This window comes from Schistocerca piceifrons, chromosome 1 (assembly GCF_021461385.2).
Source record: "Schistocerca piceifrons isolate TAMUIC-IGC-003096 chromosome 1, iqSchPice1.1, whole genome shotgun sequence".
Lineage (NCBI taxonomy): Eukaryota > Metazoa > Arthropoda > Insecta > Orthoptera > Acrididae > Schistocerca > Schistocerca piceifrons.
The window spans coordinates 523,713,002-523,737,048 of NC_060138.1; the positions used below are offsets into that span (position 1 = coordinate 523,713,002).

At 45.2% G+C, this 24,047-nt stretch overlaps 1 protein-coding gene across 1 annotated transcript in view; it reads left to right on the plus strand.

Annotated features, from left to right (window-relative positions):
* Nucleotides 1-24,047, plus strand: part of LOC124790533 (prolow-density lipoprotein receptor-related protein 1-like) — a 219,975-nt gene that overhangs the window by 124,686 nt on the left and 71,242 nt on the right. Inside the window, exon 4 of the mRNA XM_047257792.1 lies at nucleotides 20,607-20,725. Within this exon, the coding sequence (XP_047113748.1) occupies nucleotides 20,607-20,725 (119 nt within the window). The remainder of the gene's footprint in view (nucleotides 1-20,606; nucleotides 20,726-24,047) is intronic.

Below are 24,047 nucleotides of genomic sequence, written 5' to 3' on the forward strand. Positions count from 1 at the left end.
TACGCGAAGTACCCTCCGCCAGACATATCGTAAGGTGGCTTATGGAGCGCAGGTGTAGCGGTAAAACAGTTTGTATTTTCCAGTCCAGTGTTCGTGTTTGGGCAAATCGCTGAACGCAGTTGCACTGCTACAGGGCATTTCTTAGAGGTACAGAAGTAATGAGAAGTTTAAGCTAGCCTAGCGCATCAAAGCAAGGCTGCCTTTCCTCATTTAGATTGGTTTTAATAAAGTAGCAGTGCAGAGAATAAATCAGGATCCTCCAAGAAACGTTTTCAATTAAATCTGCGGAGCAGTAAGTCGCGCAATTAGTCTCTCGAACCGCATCTTAATGAAAGTTCATCATTCCTGGCAGCAGCCGCAAGTATTTTCTCAGTTCTTGTTATCCTCCTCGATGTAGCAAAAATGTGTGTGTGTGTGTGTGTGTGTGTGTGTGTGTGTGGGGGGGGGGGGGGGGGGGGGGAGAGCACACAGTTCGTTACTGTCTTCTCCGTCACCCTCCACCCCGTTACCCTCCCCCTCCCAAATATAACTTGCCATCACGACTCTTTTTAACTTTGCGCGGATGTGTATGATTTTAAGAACAAGAAAATACATTTCAACACACTGAGATGACAAAAGTCATGGTACAGCGATATGCACGTATAGACATAGCGGTAGTATTGCGTATACAGGGTAAAAAGGGGCAGTTCATTAGCGGAACTGTCATTTGTAATCAGGTGAATCTTGTGAGAAGGTTTCTGACGTGATAGTGGTCGCACGGCGAGAATTAAGACTTCGAACGCAGAATGGCAGTTGGAGCTAGACACAGGGGCATTCCGTATCGGGAATTGTTAGGGACTTCAATATTCCGAAATCCAAAGCGTCAAGAGTGCGCCGAGAATACTTAATTTCAAGCATTACCTCTCACCACGGGCAACAGTGTCCGACGGCCTTCACTTAACGACCGAGAGCAGCGTCGTTTCTGTAGAATTGTCAGTCCTAAGAGACAAGCAGTACTTCGTGAAATAATCGCAGAAACCAGTGTGGGACGTACGACGAACATACCCGTTAGAGCAGCGCAGCTCGGCGTTAATGGGCTGTGGCAGAAGACGCCCGACGCTAGTGCCTTTGCTAGCAGCACAACGTCGCCTGCAGCGCCTCTCGTGGGCTCGTGACCATACCACTCCGACTCTAGACGACCCGACAAACTGTGGGCTAGTCAGGTGAGGCCCGGTTTCGGTTGGTAAGAGCTGATGGTAGGGTTAGGGAGTGGTGCAGATCCCATGAAGGCATAGACTCATTGTCAACAGGGCAATGTGTAAGCTGGTGGTGGCTACATAATGGAGTGTGCTGCGTTTGCATGGAACGGACTGGATCCTCTGGTCCAACTGAACCGATCATTGACTGTAAGTGGTTATTTTCGGTTGCTTGGAGACCAAAATGCAGCCACTCATGGACTTAACGTCCACAAAAAATAGTGGAATTGCTATGGATGACAATGCGCCAAGTCACCGGGCCACAATTGTTCGTGATTATTTTGAATAAAACTCTGGAGAAATTGAGCGAATGATTTGGTCACCCGCATCGCCTAACATGAACCGATCAAACGTTTGTGCGACATACTCGTGAGATCAGTTCGTGCACAAGATACTGCACCGGCAACACTTTCGCAATTGTGGACGGCTGCAGAGGAAGCGTGGCTCATTATCTCTGCTGAGGGCTTCCGACGATTTGTTGAGTCAATGCCACATCGGATTCCTCACTACGCTTGGAAAAAGGTCCTACACAGTATTGGGAGGTATCCCACGACTTTTGGCAGCTCAGTGTATTTTGGAATAGTAGCACACAGCAGTAGGACGTAGCAGATTATCTTAGCGGCAGCATGGAGACGTCTGTGCTCCGGATGCAATTGTAATTACGAGTGGCATCATTTTTCTGGATAATCCGATTGTCATAACTGGCAAGTAACAAGGTTGTTGACTGTTTCACCGATTTACCGTTTTTTTTTCATCGACCTTTTAGTACGTGTAACATTCATTCAGTGCCTGCATAGGCCTTGTTATCTCGAGACTGACCGAAAACGCGTCTTGACGTCAGCAGAGCTCGGGTCCTAATGAGGCGAATCTCGTGCTGGGGGGCTTAGTTTAAATATTTAACTTCGAAGAAAATCGACTTCGCAGAGGGCTCTTTTTTTTATAGCGAACCTAACTGTGTTCATTTACACAGTTTTGGGCGGGCTGTACAGTTTCGTTAGGATGTGAGACACTGACTTTTCTTAACGGTCAGAACCACCTCTCTGGACTCTTTAGTGTATTCAAGTAAGAAATATCTTTCAAACTTAGCACTAGAGAATCTAGAATTAATTGCAATTACGATCAGCAAAAATTATGGACAGTACCTATATACCACTGCAACAATATCTACTTGTATCTCTCGTCCGCCCTTGCAGCACACACAAAATCAGGAATCAAATTATAGTAAAAATAAATTCCTATAGGATTATCGTTGTTAAACGCTCGTTAATCGCTGATTAACCTAGTTCTGACGTGAAGCTAATAGCTCTCCACACCTGGCGTCTGTAGCATCACATACGTGATGTAATGGTGGTCTGTCAATAAAAGAGCTTACTATGAAATGTAATCTGTGCACCCAGCCCCATTTGCTACTGACAGAATAAGAGCCAGTATCTGGGGAGTGGTGGTAGAGTCTGTCGCGCCGGTGTTATGTTATGCGCGAGTGTGCCAGACAGAAGCACTCTTGTATGCGATGCGAGAGCGATGTGTCACCTCTTGCTGCTGCTCCCGATGGCTGGGGCAGGTTTTTGTTGCCGCATCAGCGCCCAGAGAGAACATTGACATTTTTGTCAGCCTATTCTGAAGCGCCCCTCGCGCCTTCTTTCATTTCCCTCGTGCCATCTCTGGATGGAGGGATGGGGAGAAGAGGGAGGGAGGGTCGCCTGTCAAGAGCTGGGGCGGCGGACTGACTTCCAGATTGGAAATGATGATGACGAATGGTCCATCAGAGAAAATAACGCCGCCTGCCGTGCCTTGGGGAGCAAGCCGGCGCAAATTGTGATGGGCAGTTATCGACAGCGCGAGTCAGCGTGTGCTTACACGGATTCTCGCTTCCGCTCTCTCTCTCTCTCTCTCTCTCACACACACACACACACACACACACACAGTGTTTCCAGAGCAGCGGTATCTGCAGAAGTCAGTCAAAAACCGATGGGCGGCCCATCAAGCGCATAATAAAACGCTCACAACACACATGTCATTCCATCTATATGTATATTCTGCGAAACATTGTGAACTGTGTGGCAGAGGGTTTTAATCTTCATATATGAAAAATAAAGAAATTGAGTTTATTAATGAGTCTATTTGATTGCAGGTACACGTTTTCAGTCGCGTTACATGTTTCCAGAATGAGATTTTCACTCTGCAGCGGAGTGTGAGCTGATATGAAACTTCCTGGGAGATTAAAACTGTGTGCCGGACCGAGACTCGAACTCGGGACCTTTGCCTTTCGCGGGCAAGTGCTCTACCAACTGAGCTACCCAAGCACGACTCACGCCCCGTCCTCACAGCTTTACTTCCCGAGTTCGAGCCTCAGTCCGGCACACAGTTTTAATCTGCCAGGAAGTTTCGTGTTACATGTTGATAACCACGTGCCAAAGTACCGTAGCACCATCCGCTAGATGAACTATTAGAAAATCGCCCAGCCCACTGATGAAATGGATGGAGTATCGTGCAGTGATTAGCTTGCGTAAGAAGCGGAAATGTTGGAGCTGTGTAAAGCCAATCCAGAAGGCTAAGTAAGCCATCTGTATTGGCTTGGTTCAGCTTTTCCACTGCTGCCGATACCTAATCACTTCACGGTGTTCTATCCACTTCACGAGTGGGCTGTGCGATTTTCTTTTAGTTCAAATAAAGCTGTATGGTTCCACACATCTAAAGGCTGACTTATATAATGTATATATGCAGACTGAAGTGACGACTGAAAATTTTTACCAAGGCCGGGATCAAAATGGCTCTAGGCACAGTGGGACTTAACATCTTAAGTCATCAGTCCCCTACACTTAGAACTACTTCTACATCCCTACTCCGCAAGCCACCTGGCGGTGTGTGGCATAGGGTACTTTGAGTACCTCTATCGGTTCTCCCTTCATTCCACTCTCGTATTGTTCGTTGGATCTAATCTCTCTGATTTTATCCTCATGGTCTCTTCGCGAGGTATACGTAGGAGGGAGCAATATACTGCTCGACTCCTCGGTATGTTCTCGAAACTTCAACAAAAGACCCTACCGAACTACTGAGCGTCTCTCCTGCAGAGTCTTCCACTGGAGTTTATCTGTCATCTCCGTAACGCTACCGTGATTACTACATGATCCTGTAACGAAGCGCGCTGCTCTCCGTTGGATCTTCTCAATCTCTTCTATCAACCCTATCTGTTACGGATCCCACATTGGTGAGCAATATTAAAGCAGTGGGAAAACAAGTGTACTGTAACCTACTTACTTTATTTTCGGATTGCATTTCCTTAGGATTCTTCCAATGAATCTCGCTTTATTTGTTCATGAGACCCAGAAAATATTAGATACAGGCTCCCAGGTAGATGCTATTTTTCTTGACTTCCGGAAGGCGTTCGATACAGTTCCGCACTGTCGCCTGATGAACAAAGTAAGAGCCTACGGAATATCAGACCAGCTGTGTGGCTGGATTGAAGAGTTTTTAGCAAACAGAACACAGCATGTTGTTATCAATGGAGAGACGTCTACAGACGTTAAAGTAACCTCTGGCGTGCCACAGGGGAGTGTTATGGGACCATTGCTTTTCACAATATATATAAATGACCTAGTAGATAGTGTCGGAAGTCCAATGCGGCTTTTCGCGGATGATGCTGTAGTATACAGAGAAGTTGCAGCATTAGAAAATCGTAGCGAAATGCAGGAAGATCTGCAGCGGATAGGCACTTGGTGCAGGCAGTGGCAACTGACCCTTAACATAGACAAATGTAATGTATTGCGAATACATAGAAAGAAGGATCCTTTATTGTATGATTATATGATAGCGGACCAAACACTGGTAGCAGTTACTTCTGTAAAATGTCTGGGAGTATGCGTGCGGAACGATTTGAAGTGGAACGATCATATAAAATTAATTGTTGGTAAGGCGGGTACCAGGTTGAGATTCACTGGGAGAGTCCTTAGAAAATGTAGTCCATCAACAAAGGAGGTGGCTTACAAAACACTCGTTCGACCTATACTTGAGTATTGCTCATCAGTGTGGGATCCGTACCAGATCGGGTTGACGGAGGAGATAGAGAAGATCCAAAGAAGAGCGGCGCGTTTCGTCACAGCGTTATTTGGTAACCGTGATAGCGTTACGGAGATGTTTAACAAACTCAAGTGGCAGACTCTGCAAGAGAGGCGCTCTGCATCGCGGTGTAGCTTGCTCGCCAGGTTTCGAAAGGGTGCGTTTCTGGATGGGGTATCGAATATATTGCTTGCCCCTACTTATACCTCCCGAGGAGATCACGAATGTAAAATTAGAGAGATTAGAGCGCGCACGGAGGCTTTCAGACAGTCGTTCTTCCCGCGAACCATACGCGACTGGAACAGGAAAGGGAGATAATAACAGTGGCACGTAAAGTGCCCTCCGCCACACACCGTTGGGTGGCTTGCGGAGTATAAATGTAGATGTAGATGTAGATGCTTTACCAACGATCAACTTTATATGATCATTCCCTTTTAAATCACTCCTAATGCCTACTCCCAGATAATTTATGGAATTAACTGCTTCCAGTTGCTGACCTGCTATATTGTAGCTAAATGATAAAGCATCTTTCTTTCTATGTATTCGCAGCACATTACACTTGTCTACATTGAGATTAAATTGCCACTCCTTGCCCCATGCGTCAATTCGTTGCAGATCCTCCTGCATTTCAGCACAACTTTCCATTGTCACAACCTCTCGATATACTAAATCATCCGCAAAACCTAACTAACCTAAGGATATCATACATATCTATGCCTGAGGCAGGATTCGAACCTGCAACCGTAGCAGCAGTGCGGTTCCGGACTGAAGCGCATAGAACCGCTCGGCCACAGTGGACGGCCCAAAGCCAGGATTTGAACCTGGGTCTTCCGCCCATTAGGCAGATGCGGTAACCACTGTGCCATCCTGGGACAAAGGCTTTGCGCAACTGCACGGACTATTCTAGCACGTCTCCATCCTCAGTTGAAATTCCCACTCACGCTTCCGTCCACTTGGTATTCACCTTAAACTCGAACAGCATTGCAAAGGATTTTCTTCTGGTTCATCTAGAGGCGTGCTACAGTATTTTGGCACGCGGTTATCAATACGTACCAGGTCCGCAGATGTATATCTGGTAACTAACAAAAGATTACGGCGCTTTATTTTTTCGAGACCATAATCAAAACTTTCAATACCCCTCGTACTGTTTCCTCCGATTCCATTCACAGATGGAGCAGAGGAAGATGCTGAAGTGTCAAATGTAGAGGCTTTTTTTAATTGTTTTTAGTACTCTGTGTAATACCTGAAGGTTGCCAAGGAGCAGGGATTCCGAAAACATCGATCTTGTGAAACTGAACTCGCCATTTTCTCATGTGACATCCCGTAATCCATGAATCGACGGAGTCAAGGGACACACAGTGTTTCTCGATTTCCGAAAAGCGTTTGACTCTGTACCACATGCACGCTTATCATCAAAAGTACGATCGTATGGATTATCAAGCGAAATCTATCACTGGACTGACCTTTTCTTGGTAGGGAAGATTCAAAAAGTTGTATTGTATGGAGAGTCAGTCAGGTGTAGAAGTAACTTTGTTTGCCCCAGGGAAGTAAGTTGGGACCCTTGCTATTCATGTTGTTTATGAACAACTTTACAGACATACTGAAAATGATACAAGTATGTGTAGTGAACTGTAGTCTGAAAAAAGTGCAGAAATATTCAGTCGGATATTGATGAGATTTCAGAATGTTTCAGAGATAAGTAACTTGTTTTAAATGTTCGAAGATGTAAAGTTATGCACTTCGCAAAACAAAAAGCCGTAGTATCAACGAGTCACAACTGGAGTCGGTCAGCTCCTATAAATTCGTTGGTTTAGCACTCTGTAGGGATATGAAATGGAATGATCACATAGGCTCAGTCGTATGAAAAGCTGGTGGAAGAGTGCTGTTCATTGGTAGAGTACCAGAGAAATGCAGCCGGTTTACAGAAGAGACTGTTTACAAATAACTCTTGCCACCAGTCCTAGAATATTGCTAAAATGCACAGGACCGTACCAGATAGGGCTAACAGGTGATATTCAACGTATACAGAGAAGGGCAGCACAAATGGTTTGTTTGACCCATGGGGAAGACAGACGAAAACTATCCCGAGAAAGCCTACTGTCAGAGTTCAAAGAACTGACTCTAAATGATGAATCTAGGAATAAACAACCACCTCCCGCGTATCGCTCCCGTAGGTATTGTGGGGTCAGGATTAATTACAGGTGGCAAAGAGAAAATTAAACAGTTATTCTTCCCATGCTTCGTATGTGAATGGAACGGGAGGAAATCCTAAGGCACCCCTTGCACGGGACGTGGAAACGCACTTGGACGACGATATAGTGACGTCCTAACGCGGAATTCCACGTTCCACTGCATGGCGAAGCGGGTAATGAAAAATATGACGTCAGATTTTTGCTTCGTGGAGAGGAACGTGACCAGAGACGCAAAACCTTAAGGTGTTAAACTCCTAATGGATGATTTTTTAAATTATTATTATTATTATAATAATAGAGTACGTTGTATGAATCCAAGCTGTTCGAAAGAATCAGCATATAAGTATTTCGATTCGCTTAGATACGATTTGGTATAATAAAATGCAGGAAGTTACATATCGATAGTTACGGGCTACATGTACTTGACGCTTTTAATGTTATAACTTAGGTCTCCAAAATTATAAAAGTACACCGTTTCAAGGCAATTGCACAATGTGGAGCTGTCAAAACTGTGTCGTTTTAGGTGCAGTTTGTCACAGTTAAATACCAAATAATGACGTTTGTAGATAGAACCGTTGGACATTGTGTATCATATCTCAGGCACTGCAGGTATGTCGAAGCCGTAATGTTTTTTTTAAAGCGTCGTGAATTTCAAAGAGAAGAGGTAACAGGTTCTCGCCCAGCTGCTTCGAAATATTTTCACTTTGTTTTCTGAAAGTTTCCGGGTCTTTCTTAACAATTTAATAGAAGCATTACCTGCCACGGTCGAAGTCGTCATTATTGTGCTGCAATTCTTGTTGCATAGACCAACGACAGGAATGTTTACGCTGTGGCCAGAAATCTTAATCTTACCGGTCTGTAGCGTAAAGCAAACACAAGCTACACACTAGAAGTTTATGCTGTTATGAAATTTTGTGCAGCAAATATATATGAGGGTTGGAACTTAAATAGTGGCAAATATATATATAATATGACTGGAACTCAAATAGTGGCAACTATTTATTCACAACCGATACAAAAGAGTTACATGGTTGCACCTGTTACTGTCCTTCAAAGTAGTCACCAGCGTTGTGTAGAGCCCGTTGGCAGCGATGTGGAAGGCGTAGTATACCGTTAGCAGAGCCTGTTCTGTTGATGGTGCGAATTGAGCGGTCTACTGCCTGACGAATCTCTGGAAGAGGAGTTCTGAATCAAATCAAAATCACAAGGACTTAAGTCCGGGGAGTATGGTGGATGGTACAGCAATTCCCAGTCCCATCGACCGAACAGAACAGCCACAGCTTGCGCTGTATGCGCCCGCGCATTGTCGTGCAAAATGATGGGTGGGCTGCGCCGAAAGTGTCACCGCTTCTTTCGCAAAGCTGGTCGCAGGTGATGCTCCAAAAATGAACAGTAATACTGTGCACTGACGGTCTGCCGTGGAGGAACGTAATGCGTTAGGATAACACCACCACCGTTGTACACGAGAATCACCAGAACTTTAGACCGCTCCATTCGCACCATCAACAAAGGAGTCTCTGCTAACGGCATACTACGCCTTCCACATAGCTGGCAATGGGTTCTACACAACGCTGGTGACTACTTTGAAGGACAGTAACAGGTGCAACCATGTAACTCTTTTGTATCGGTTGTGAATAAATAGTTGCCACTATTTGAGTTCCAGTCATATTATATACGAGGGCCATTCAGAAAATAAACTCCGGTTGATTTAAAAAAATACACCAAGTTAAATAAAAATATTTTAATATATACATCTTACAACTACATCTTTGCACTATTTTTCTACATAGTCTCCATAGCGATTGAGGCACTTATCGTATCTCTTCACAAGCTTTGAAATTCCTTCTGCATAAAAATCACCCGCTTGTGCCTGGAGCCAGCCTGTGACCGCATCTTTGAGCTCTTCGTCGTCATCAAACCGCTGTGACCCGAGCCATTTCTTCAAATGCATGAAGAGGTGATAATCACTTGGCGCCAGGTCTGGGCTGTAAGGTGGATGGTTGATAACGTCCCACTTGAAGGACTCAAGAAGGGCCGTTGTTCTGCGAGCAGAGTGATGACGGGCGTTATCGTGCAAAAAAACGATACTGGAAGTCAGCATACCACGGCGTTTGTTCTGTATAGCCCGTCGTAACTTTTTTATTGTTTCACAGTACACGTCTTGATTAATGGTCGTACCACGTTCCATGAATTCAACCAACAACACCCCTTTGGCATTCCAAAACACTGTTGCCATCAGTTTTCTGGCAGAAAAATCTTGCGAGGCTTTTCTTGGTTTGGTAGGCGAATTTGAATGTGCCCACATCTTTGATTGTTCTTTTGTCTCAGGGTTCACGTACTTAATCCAGGTTTCGTCACCGGTCACGATTCTGTTTAACAATGGTTCTCCTTCGTCCTCATAACGTGACAGAAAGTCTAATGCAGAGGCCATTCTTTGAGTTTTGTGGTGGTCGGTAAGAATTTTGGGCACCCATCGTGCACAGAACTTACGGTAACCCAATCTTGCTGTCACTACCTCGTACAAGAGAGTCTTAGAAATCTGTGGAAAACCAGTAGACAACTCCGACATTGAGAAACGTCGATTTTCACGAACTTTTGCATCAACTGTCTGAACGAGTTCGTCAGTCACCAATGATGGTCTACCACTCCTCTCTTCATCATGAACGTTTTCTCGTCCACTTTTAAATAAACGTACCCATTCACAGACAACTCCTTCACTCATAACTCTTGGTCCGTACACGGCACAAAGCTCACGATGAATAGCTGCTGCAGAATATCCTTTGGCTGTAAAAAACCTTATGACAGCACGCACTTCACATTTGGCGGGGTTTTCTATTGCAGCACACATTTCAAACTGCCACAAAAACTAGACTAGCGCAGGTACGACGTTCACTCGACCACGGCTTGATGCCGACTGACCTGTTGAGTGCGTGAACGCACAGATGGCGTCACTACTCCCCCCAGAACCCGCACTGTGACCAATCGGAGGTTACTTTCTGAACCGCCCTCGTATATATATAATGGATGCGTCTTGTTTGTATCTGGCAGGTAAATACTTTTTTCAGTGATGATGAGGAGCTTAAAAAAATAAAACTTCGCTTTCATTCAAATGAAATTACAAGACGAATCCTGGTCATGAAACGTGTGAAGTAAGTTATTTCAGAGTAATGGTAGTCAATACTTTATCGGGGATGTTGTGTCCTGCCTACTCGTCAAATAGGGGGTGCCTAGGAAACCTGCTTCTCGGATCACTAGACAACAATTCAAGAAAATCGTATTAATGAATTTTTATTACAGTAAGATAAATGACAATACTTAAATTTGAGAATTTACAATGGTGCATCGCAAGCGATGGACGACAGACAAAATAAGAAAATCTCTTAAGTATGCCCAACTCCTAATACAAGTGGAACAATGAAACAATTCAGTTCCTAAGTCGCTGCTGCAGAGGTCGTAGAACGTCTAGTCTTCATCTGGGCCGCGGCCAGTTCTCTCCGCCTAGAGACCGCTGCTGTCTCGTTGTCCTAGAGAGGGGTCGGTCAGCGTACTATTGTCTGACGTCCTCTTCACTGCCCCGAGTGCTCTAACGTTCCTGACCTGGGTGCCGGCGCTTGACGCAGGGACAGAGGATACGGATATTACGCATGCGCGTATTAGACACTATACATTAATTATGCTCTTCTTCGATAATCGCTAACATAATTAACACAACTATTTTACACGCGTCGATTTTCATAAAGAAGCTATGTGATTTGCGCACCAGATGCAACCAAGAACTGCTGCTAGAGAGCGCTGAGGTCCGAATTCACGGTGAGGTGCACTTCCCGTGAGAACCAGCAGGTCGTTTCAGAGTATGCAACCACCACGACTGACACCACGCCTTGCTTGCTATGCGATGAGAAACACGTCCTGTGTGATGACGGCTTAGCAACAGGTACAAACGGAAGTACACTCTGCTATGCTGATCATAGTGCTTTGCAGAGTATGGATGTAGATATACCGGGTGATCAAAAAGTCAGTATAAATTTGAAAACTTAATAAACGACGGAATAATGTAGATAGAGGTGTAAAAATTGACAACATGCTTGGAATGACATGGGGTTTTATTAGAGCCAAAAGAAAAACAAAGTTCACAAAATGTCCGACAGATGGCGCTGGACAGCAAAACGTCAGTGACTGCGCATGACAATCATGTATAAAAGGAGCTGTAATGAGAGAGAGAATCAGATGCGCCAGCAGTCGCAGCATGTTGACGTTACCTGAGAAGGCGCTTTTAGTGAAGCTGTATTAACAGAATGGGAAATGTGCTAGTTCAGCGTTACGATCCTATCGCAATAGGAAGAGGATTCGAACGGGTAAAGGTCCGTTGACAAATGCAGCTGTGGCGATAATGATATCGAAGTTCGATGCCGCGGGTTGTTTAGACGATAGGCCCCGTAGTGGTCGACCGAGCACAAGGCGTAATGCTGCTGAGACAGTTCAGAAAGAAATGGAGACTGTAGCGAGTTCGTCTATGCACGGGGAGGTCAGCGCTCGTGCAGTCGCACGTCGCACCGGCATTCCGTACACTACTGTTTGGTTGGCACTTAGGCGTACCCTCCGATGCTATCCATACAAACTCCATCGGCGATTTAGTGAAGCGGAGGGCATTTGCGGTGTGGGCGTTTCAAAAGATGGCGGAAGATGACGATTGGTCGAGTAACGCGTTGTGGACCGACGAAGCTCATTTCACGCTCCGAGGGTCTGTCAACGCCCACAACTGAAGAATTTGGGCTACCCAAAATCCTAGAACTGTCGTGGAAACTCCACTGCACGACGAGAAAGTCACAGTATGGATTGAGATTTACCACATCCACCGTTATCGGGCCTTTTTTCTTCGAGGAAATGCGTGATTCTGGTTTTGCAACTGCTACCGTGACGGGTGAGAGGTACGCCGATATGTTACAGAATCGCATCATCCCCAGCCTGACTGATAAACACCTGCTGGAACGTACGATGTTTGTGCAGGATGGCGCTCTACCCCATATTGCTAGACGCGTGAAAGATATCTTGCGCGCGTCGTTTGATGATGATCGTGTGCTCAGCCGCCACTTTCGTCATGCTTGGCCTCCCAGGTCCCCAGACCTCAGTCCGTGCGATTATTGGTTTTGGGGTTACCTGAAGTCGCAAGTGTATCGTGATCGATCGACATATCCAGGGATGCTGAAAGACAACATCCGACGCCAATGCCTCACCATAACTCCGGACATGATTTACAGTTCTGTTCACAAAATTATTCCTCGACTAGAGCTAGTCTTGAGGAATGATGGTGGACATATTGAGCATTTCCTGTAAAGAACATAATCTTTGCTTTGTCTTACTTTGTTATGCTAATTATTGCTATTCTGATCAGATGAAGCGCCATCTGTCGGACATTTTTTAACTTTTGTATTTTTTTGGTTCTAATAAAACCCCATGTCATTCCAAGCATGTGTGTCTATTTGTGCATCTCTATCTACATTATTCTGTGATTTATTCAGTTTTCAATTTTATACTGACTTTTTGATCACCCGGTAGATGTAGAGTGCACACCATCGAAAAATAGATCATGTTTCTTACCTAATGAATTCATTGACTTCACTTTCGTATTTTCGTGTCGTCACATTTTCGAACAAATTTTATCCTTGAGAATAGACACTAATGAAAGTGAGCAATAGTAATGAGCTGTCGAACTAGGGTGGCAGAACGGGAGCAGTTAGGGCGCAGATGTAGCTGTGGGGTGGCGTGGGAGCTGCACCGGATGCGGGGTGCGTGGCGTCCCGCTTGGCTGCCCGCAGCCGGCCGGCAGCCAGTGAGTGCGTGGGTGCGTGCAGTATGGCGGCAGGTGCGGGCGCCTCTACCTGCCGTCCGTACCACTTGGGACGGGCTCCGAACGGCTCACTAGTGTTCACTGAATAGGGGTAGGTGCTCTGTTCCCCACGATGAGCACAGAGACAGACGAAAACGCAGTACTCTACTAGCAGCCGTCAAAAAAAGTCAACTAAAAACAAATCGAGCTGCGACCTTGAATCTCGATGGTGTTCTTGAGTCCATAGTCATCCTTCAGTGCGACACATTTCTCACTACGACGGATCACTTGCGGGGAGACTTAGGTTGTAGAAGTTTGGATTTTGACGGTTCAGGAAACGTTCCATCTCGATAATCACCTCGTTGTCATTCCGGAAATGCCTGATTAAAATCTACCGTGTTTACAAGCCACGTGACTTGGAATAAAATCTAGAGAAAGCAAAGACGGATGCTTGACGGTTGTATAGAGGCGGTAGCGCCAGTTTCAAACGTGCGCCGGCTTCTAGCGCTTCCTGATGTCATTGGTCCCTCCGCCGGGAAGAGAGACGAGTTTAACAAGTCTTGACTGCACGCTTAAACGTATGCAAGCTCTCGATAGAACATGACAAAGTTGAGACCTTTAGTGAGTACCTTTTCAATTACATATTGATTTCCCATGGGCCCCGTATAGAGCCGAGCGTTCGCGAAGCTGACTAATGTGACTTCACAGATTAATGTTTCTCGTGAGACCCCGTCCCTCGCCCGACCGAAGAGGCTTGCAACGGCCCAAATCGCCTTTCGCGCATCCGTCACTTCGGCACTCTCTGGAAGGTTCCAGACGCCGCTCACCGCGGCCACGTTGGCGGGACACCGTGCCAGCCCCCGCAGTCAGTGCTTTCTACTCGTGATGACAATAGTGGTGACAGCTCTCGAAAGCTCGAGTGTTTTATTCGATGTGACACGGCTTTTAAATCGTGAAGATTTTATTCAAGCATGCCACCGCGGAAGACTCAGAGGACACATTCTGAAATGCCTGCCATTCAACAATGTCTCCATCTCAGGATAGTAGTAGTAGTAGTAGTAAGTGAATGCCGTGTCAGACGAATACACAGCGTGGTAAGGGGTGAACAAAATTTGATAGACAAGAAAAGCAGCGTGTGTGACTGTGTTCTCCGCAGAATCAGTGAAAACACCCCTATGGACAGCTTCCTATGCCACTTTTTGACAGTCGCTTATAACGTTGCCAGGAGATAGCGATAGCGTGCCCTTGGGGCTGTTTGCCTCCTTACAAGCATAATCTGTTTGCATCTTGATGTATATATGGAGGCTGAAGCGACGAATGAAAAGGGGCACCAAGACCAGGATTCGAACCCAGGTCACCTGCTCACTACGCACATGCGCTGATCACTTCACCAACCTGTCACAGTGGCTTTGCATATATATATATATATATATATATATATATATATATATATATATATATATATATGTATGTATGTATATATATATATATATATATGGAACAAAAAAGTCTAGTGACATATCCGGAAATGCATGGCTTAATGGACTTCTGTGCGGAAATGCATGGTTTCCACGCCAGAGGCCATTAATTCAATCATACGTTGTTACAGAGACTGCGGTCTAATACGCGCTGCACCATGCAGCCACAGTTACAGTAAGTGCTGAAAATGGCTTCCATGTGCCTCAACGCACGCGTGTACACGCTGTAGCATGTTCTGTCTCACACATTCACATTAGCCAGGCTGCGCCCGAACAGTATTAAAAGCAGCATGAATGCGCTGCTCCAGTGTCTCCTCATTCGGAATGGGCTCTGCATACACGATGCTTTTGAGATGGCCCCATAACCAGAAATCGCATGGGTTGAGATCTGGTGAACGAACAGGCCATGCAACTGGACCACCTCGTCCGATCCATCGACCAGGAAGACCTGATTGAGATGCGCTCGGACGTTAACGGCGAAGTGGGCTGGAGCACCATCATGATGACCCTTCGAATCATCTATGCCACTACTTGCAGTAGGGGAGGCAAAGTCACTCACAAGAAACGTCGGTAGTTCCGGAAGAAAGACTGGTCCCAAAATGCGGTCGCCAATTATGCCGGACCACACATTCCGGCTGCACCGATGCTGCTGATTCGCTGTTAACACACCATGGAGGTTCTGTATACTATCCCACAGATTACTCTTATGAAAGCTGAAGATACCACTCCGCGTAAAGGTAGCCTCATCTGTGAATAGGATGAATGATACAGATCCCGCAATCGTGGTTGCCTGATGAAGAAACCAGTGACAAAAACTGTTACGGATGTGGAAAGTCTGTCGCAGTAAGCCCTGCACACGCTGTATGTGATAACGGTAGTAATAATTGTTACGGAGAATGTTACACACGATTGTCTGCTTACCCTATACTGGCGGACAAGCTGACACAGCAATCGCCTTCCACAGCGTTAATCACATTTTCCTGCAAGTTTGGTGTCCGAACATTTCAGTTTCGTCCTCCATGATTTCCTGCTTCCTGAAACGACCCTGTCTCACACAAACGGTGAAACACTATTGCAAACACTAAATGCTTTGATTGTTGGCAGGGACATGTCTCCTGCTACAACCTTGCTGCCAGGTACCTGTTGCCATTTGCCTTTCTGTAAGTAAACGTCATGTCAGCAAGCCCTAGATTCGAATACGGAAGCATTATGTACAGCGCTGTATCGCATCCACTGCAAGGTGAATCGGACAGAACATTACCAATTTCTACGGCAGGAGGGGTAACTGTGGCTGCATGGTACAGCGCGTATTAGACCGCAGTCTCTGTAAAAAAGTATGATTGAATACTCTTCCTGAAATCTGCGAAACGCCACGAGTAACGAGGATAATGGACAAGGGGCATGACAGTAGTATGTGGTTATGTTGAGAATTCGGATCTGACACGGGAGGCGTGCTAGGGTAGTCCGTGAAGTTGTAATGACCATTGTGTCCGAATGGCTTAGTGGTTTCGCCGTCACGGTAGCTCAGCGTGATTGGTCAGAGAACGGGCTGGTCTCCGTAATAAAAAAATAAAAAAAAAACTGTGTGAAGGTATCAATAACGAAATTCAACGGATGTCGTGTGACGTCCGCTACGACCAAGTATAACGAACAAAGTGGAAGAGAGAGGGAAAAATAAGTGGTCAGAGCAGCTGCCTAGTAAGCAGGAGACCTGGATTCGAATCCCGCTCCAGCACAAAGTTTAGCTTTCTCCATTGATTTCAATCAATGCCCACACGCAGTCAACGTTTGTAATTCCTTTACATCTTAATCACATGTTTGTTGCTTGACGACACGTTCTGATTTCTTTTGTGAGCTGGCGGTTGGTTAATGGGTTAATAATATTGAAGTTTTACACGCGAAACGCAATGGCTATTAAGAAGAAAAATCATGCACTACTGGTAAAATTGTTTTATCAGAACGGCAGCAGTAGCAGATCTGCACTGTGGGAATATCACCGACCGAAACAGCGGCGAAGAAACCCCATGTCATTAAATGAGCTAAAGAATGTGATCACGAAATTGAAGAAAGAGATGAATTAGTGTGCAGCAGGGAGAAGAAGGCGGCCCATCGCAGTGGCAGTCATTGGCGAAGTTGTTGCTGCTATAGCCGGTTGTACAGCATTTGCCATAAATTCTGCGGTCAGTGCTCCAGCTGTGTTGGGAGAACTGTTTCTCCCCTGGTTACCTGTTCAAGAGAGTTTTACTCTGGTATCTAGACAAGATTCAGAATGTGCACAAAATGAAGCTCCAACATAGGCTACAACCCTGTGACTTTGCCCTTCGATTTATGCTGCGCCTGCAAATGGATGCCATGTGGCCAGTATATACTTTTCAGGCGAGCAGGGCACATTTTACTCTGCACGGCTCCGTGAATGCACTGAACTGACGGAATATGGTATTCTATTCCGTCACATGCTGTGCAGGAACATTTTTTGCAGTCAGCATATGTGATTGTGTGGTGCGGTTTCACAAATCCTTCTTTCTCGGTCCGTTTTTCTTCAGGATGATGTCGAAGAGATAGCATCTTGCGGGCCTGTTAGGTATACACTGATAACTGCACGTTTATAAGGACATCCTTGTACGAGTATAACACGTGATTAAAGCTTTTCAAGAACGCAAATATTTTCATACCACTGTATTCATGCAAGATGGAGCGACACGACTTATCGCTTGCCAGATGCAACACTTGCTTCGAGAAACCTGTGGTAACGACAGCATCATCTCTAGACAATTTCGAAATGTATAGCCTTTCAGATCCTCCGAGCTAAATCCATGTGACCTCCGTTTAAGAGGATGTCTGAAAAATGGTCTCTATCAGGGATGAAACTTCCTGGCACATTAAAATAGTGTGCCGGACCGAGACTCGAACACGGGACTATTGCCTTTCGCGGGAAAGTGCTCTTCCATCTGAGCTGCCCAAGCACGACTCACGACCCGTCTTCACAGCTTCAATTCCGCCAGAACCTCGTCTCCTACCTTCCAAACTTCTGTCAGGGGTGTACTCGAACTCTTCCTGAAGTGAAGGAAAGCATACGACGACATATCGCTCTAATTACACCGAACATACTGCCGGCAACTGTCGCCATGCCGTGTTACGGATACAGCATGTTGCTGAGTCGAGAAACAATAGAGAACACGCTGTAACTTGTGACCACATCCTAATAAACAGGCCAGAAACCCTGTTATCATGTGTTTGATCGTTCATCCGCTTTTCGTCCGCACACACTACGCTCTGGCTGCTTTTAGTGCCATATTTTCACCTGGGGGTGGAAATCAGAACAACTAATTTTTTTTCAGCATACTCCGCTAGCCCACCGGTTAATGAACACATCTACGATGTTCAGCGTTCTGTGATATATACATCCCGGACTGCAGCACTCATAACGCCTAAGATTATTTATAACAATCCGGTATGTAGGGAACACAGATTTAAAATAAATGACTGCTTTCTTCTGGAACAGTCTCCAACTGGAATGCGTGTGTGCTGCCGTACTCACTAAAATGTGATGTATGCACTAACTATAGTAAAACTGAACTATTAATTTTTCATTGCTTGTATGTCAGACACTTCATTTTCCTTTTCTGAGTTTTCTTATGTTTACAGCTACACTGCGCAGCACAATTAGAGGATCACTTTTTCGAAACCTCGTAATTGTTTCCCACTGGGACATAAAAGTTTGAAATTGACTGAAAGGCGCCTGCACTGTACTGGTGCAATAGCGTGATTCCCTGCGACGTCACCCTAGGGCTAGACGACGCTTCAAAACAGCAAGGTGTCACCACATGCGAAAAAAGGCCAGAGCTCAGTAGTTCATGTGAGGTGTAAGGTGGGTTAGTGATGTCACACTGGCACCAAATTTCACCACAGTTCTGCCCAGCGCCACCGTGAACGTGTCGCACCTCTCTTGCGTACATCTACATTGTTACTCTGCAATTCACACTTAAGTGCATGGCAGAGGGTTCATCGAATCATTTTCATACTACTCTACCATTCCACTCTAGAATGGCGCGTGGGAAAAAGGAACACCTAAATATTTCAGTTCGAGCTCTGATTCCTCTTATTTTATTATTATAAGTTCTCCCTATGCAGGTGGGTGTCAACAAAATATTTATGCATTCGGAAGAGAAAGTTGGTGATTGATATTTCGTTAACAGATCTCGCCGCAAAGAAAACCGCCTTTCTTTCAGTGACTGCCACCCCGAATCGAATATGATGTCAGTGACACTATCACCCCTATTGCGTCAATCCTACCTGGTAAGGATCTCATACGGCGCAGCAATATTCCAGCAAAGGACGGACAAGTGTAATGTAGGCTGTCTCTTCAGTGGGTTCGCCGTATCTTCTAAGTGTTCTGCCTACAAAGCGCAGTCTTTGTTTCGCCTTCCCCAAAATATTATCTATGTGGTCTTTCAAATTTAAGTTGCTCGTAATTGTAATTCCTAGGTATTTAGTCGAATTGACTGCCCTTAGATTTGTGCGATTTGTCGTATACCCAAAATTTATCGGATTTCTTTTAGTACCCATGTTGATGACCTCGCACTTTTCTTTGTTTAATGCTAATTGCCACTTTTCGCACCATACAGAAATTCTCTCTAGATCATTTTGTAATTGGAATTGATCGTCTGATGATTTTACAAGACGGTAAATTGCAGCGTCATCTGCAAACAATCTAAGGGGGCTCCTCAGATTATCACCTAGATCATTTATATAAATCAGGAGCAGCAGAGGGCCTATGATACTACCTTGCGGAACGCCAGGTATTCTTCTGTTCTACTCGATGATTTACATTTCACCTTCTTCTGACGCCTCTGTGATTTAGGTCAGAACCGTGATTGCCAGTGTTGAAATCACGTGGATTTCTTATGGGTGGCCGATGAAAACATTTTGAGACACACGGTCACCCAGAACCGACACGAAAAGGTCTCTGTCGTGTGGCGCAAATGCCTTCAAGGAAACCACCCCCTTTAGCTTAAGGAGTTGATACCCATTCGTTTCGCTGTCGAAAACGGCAGACCGCAGTGCGATATGCAACACGACAACGTTCTTGACAATTTTTGACGCTGATGACACCTCTCGGATGATTCAACGATCCGAAGCAACAAAAGGTGCTTAGACTTTTCATCCCTCCTGTTTCGCGCGCTCCTGTGGAATGGTCAGAGTGGGGTGCGTCATTGGCACATACGTTGAATCGGTGTGTCTCAGAATGTTTCCCCTGGCCACCCATAAGAAAACCGCGAGAGCGTCGCAGTTCTAACCTCCATTGGTGAGGCGTCAAAAGAAGGGGTGAAATGTGGGTAAGTGGAGGAGCCGAAGACTTTGTCATCGTGTGGCACGTCCTCAGCTGCGTTGGGCAGAATTGTAATGAAATATGGTGCCAATATCACATCACTGACATCATTAACCCACCGCACAGCTCACATGAACTTCTGAGCTCTAGCCTTCTTTTTTTTCCACTTGTCGTTACGTTGCTGTGTGGATCGTCGCCGAGCCCTAGGATGACGTCACAAAGCGCAGCGCTATTGCGCCATTACAAAAGAAGGATGTAGGCACCTTTGAGCTCAATTTCAATCTTCTGCGTCGCAATGAGAAACAACAACGAGATTTCGAAAGGGTGATCATTTGTGCTGCGGAGAGTAATAATAAGGCTCGGAAGCACGAAGAATCATTTCACCTGATTGATGTTTTTCTTGTTAGCAACAGCTCTTTTATCACGCTGGAGCCGTTTTATGCGTATGTAGTGGTGTCAGGTGTTACCTGGTGCGTCCTGTGTTTGCAGGTGAGGGCGTGAGCGTGGTAGCGGGCGAGTTCAGGATCACCAACGAGGAGTTCGTCCCGGAGCTGGCCGACCCGGGCTCGGACGACTTCTCGCAGCTCTCCATGCAGATCTGTCGCCAGGTAAGTGAGTGGGAGGTCCACGCGCCAGCAGGAGCACTGTGTAGATGTTTTTTCAGCGAGTCGTCTCAGACACTCTCGACACGATGTGCGATGTCCCTCCATGCACTCCTGGACGTTGTTTTGGTCATCAGATCTTCCAGGGTCATTTCGGCCTTTCTTTGATACCCCGCCTTACCACCTTCTCCTTGATTTCGCTCAATGTGTCTTACCTTTAGTTCTCCCGAAATAACAGCTTTTTATAATGAGTTTTCTGCTGCCACGATATGCTCGAAAGTACCTTAATTTCATCTGGAGTATTTTGACTTCCAAAGATATTTTTGTTTATTTTTTTTTAGAGTTATATCCTTCTCCAAACCAAGACTTTAGAAGAATCATAGTCCACAACCCAACAAAACTATGGGGAAGATCACAGTTCCAGCCTTTTTTACTTTGTCCAATAGTGAGAGAATCCTTTCTGAAAATCGACTGAACCGAACACATGAAAGGACTGGGGCAGTGTTTTAAGTGCACTTCGTTCACCATTTGACAAATTTTATTGCCATTTAAAAACAAACACTATGCATACCTCGAATAACAATTTTCTTACATCAGTAACCAATACATTAAACATCAGGTTAAAAAAATCATGAACAGTTAAATCAAAAAGGTAACAATACTTTGGATACCAGCAACACTTAAAAATTAAACAGGACTTTCTATCAAATGATGACTCTTTATAGAGGAGGTCATAACACTGGAAACCTCTATCAAATGTTATCTTTTCAACCACATACTGTATATACACTGCTCCGCAAAAGCCCCTGACATTAAAAGAAAGATAGGGGGAAATACCACATTAAATACACCACTAAACCAAAAGAATGAGCAGTTTACAACAGGATTAGGTTCCTATACTAACGAAAACAAACCTGGCAAAGTTGAAAAACATGTTACACTGTTAAAACAAGAAGTGCCAAACTGGCATAGACTAATTGACCGCTTAGGCCCTTAGAATGAGAAACACATGAAACAGTTAATAGATCACAGTTGCGTAACTTAGCGAGCGGCGACATCTTCGACGAAGATGGTGAAGCCCCGCGTGGAGTATACAACCACAGCTGCAAACGCAGTATGATCCAGGTGTCCCATAAGACGGCATTCCACACAGTCTGTGACGCTGGAATAGGCTGAAGGCACGTCTAAGTCCAGGCTCCCACTGCCACAGTTACTCCGCTCAGCGAGCTGGCTGAGCTGTGTAAACGTCTTATAGTATGCACGCACGGTGGATATCACAAAATTAGTTAGTAGATCAAAAAAATAATTCCAGAAGTACTGCCGAGCATGGACTACGAAACCTAAACGTCCAGAAATGTGCAGTTCAACTTGGCTCCTCTGCTATGTACGAACTTACCGGGAACGAGACAGGCGGGGCAGTGAGACTTCTACACAGCTTAAACAATCACGCCAATATGCAAAACTTGGATCTAAGCTTTCAGACAAGAAGTGGGTCTCTTTGAGCCAAAATTCACACGAGGCGAAAGAGCAACAAGGGCCCTTAATTCGGCGGCCACTAATCGATTTTCGTGCGCAACTAGAGTACCATACGGTGAATTAATCAATTGAGTAAGCTTTACAATAAGAAAAGGCCTGACCATAGAAAGTCGTTGTACGCACCCAACTTCCTAATGCTCAGTCAGTATGCCTCGCCACAAATTCGAGGCAAACGCCTCGCTTCCCCGATCGTGACCAAGCTGTATTGTTTCTCTTATTTCCTTAGTGCAGGAGCTGCTTTTTGCTATCGTAAATCCTAAAAACATATGCTTATCACCTTCCTCGGTGATATTTCGGTATATCATCGGATTAGTCTTCTTTCCTGCTATTAGAAATTTTGTTTTCTTCAAATTTCGCCATAGGTCAGTTTTGACTTTTTTTCCCGCTTTTAATATTTCCCTCAGTGCACACTGTCATCCGTATATCTAAGCTGTTCGTTAAATACCCCCCCCCCCTCCCCCCACTTGAATTCCAGTTTCCATATCTGTTAGACCCGCAGTTCTCAACATGTTCTCACCATACAAATTCAAACGAAGTGGGGATAATATATATCCCTGTCCGATATCTTTTTCTATCTCTAGTGTTACTGTATACAGGGTGAGTCACCTAACGTTACCGCTGGATATATATCGTAAACCACATCAAATACTGACGAATCGATTCCACAGACCGAACGTGAGGAGAGGGGCTAGTGTTATTGGTTAATACTCGTACAAACCATAAAAAATGCACGGAAGTACGTTTTTTAACACAAACCTACGTTTTTTAAATGGAACCCCGTTAGTTTTGTTAGCACATATGAACATATAAACAAATACGTAATCAGTGCCGTTTGTTGCATTGTAAAATGTTAATTACATCCGGAGATATTGTAACCTAAAGTTGACGCTTGAGTACCACTCCTCCGCTGTTCGATCGTGTGTATCGGAGAGCAGCGAATTACGTAGGGATCCAAAGGAATAGTGTGTGTCCCACTGCAAACGCGTCGACGTATGTGGTATCAGCATGATGGTGCACCTGCACATTCCGCAATTAACACTAGGCTGACCCTTGACAGGATGTTCGACGGGCGTTTCATAGGACGAGGAGGACGCATAAATTGGTCAGCCCGTTCCCCTGATCTTACACCTCTGGACTTATTTCTGTGGGGTACGTAAAAGGAGAATGTGTACCGTGATGTGCCTACAACCCCAGAAGATACGAAACAACGTATTGTGGCAGCCTGCGGCGACATTACACCAGATGTACTGCGGCGTGTACGACATTCATTACGCCAGAGATTGCAATTGTGTGCAGCAAATGATGGCCACCACATTGAACATCTATTGGCCTGACATGTCGGGACACACTCTATTCCACTCCGTAATTGAAAACGGAAACCACATGTGTACGTGTACCTCACCCCTCATGGTAATGTACATGTGCGTCAGTGAGAAAGACCAATAAAAAGGTGTTAGCATGTGGACGTAATGTGCTGTTCCAGTCTCTTCTGTACCTAAGGTCCGTCACCTTTCCGTTTGGATCACTACGTAATTCGGTGCTCTCCGACACACGATCGAACAGCGGAGGAGTGGTACTCAAGCGTCAACTTAAGGTTACAATATCTCCGGATGTAATTAACATTTTACAATGCAACAAACGGCACTGATTACGTATTTGTTTATATGTTCAGATGTGCTAACAAAACTAACGTGGTTCCATTTAAAAAACGTAAGTTTGTGTTAAAAAACATACTTCCGTGCATTTTTGTATGGTTTGTATTAAACAATTACACTAGCCCCTCTCCTCACGT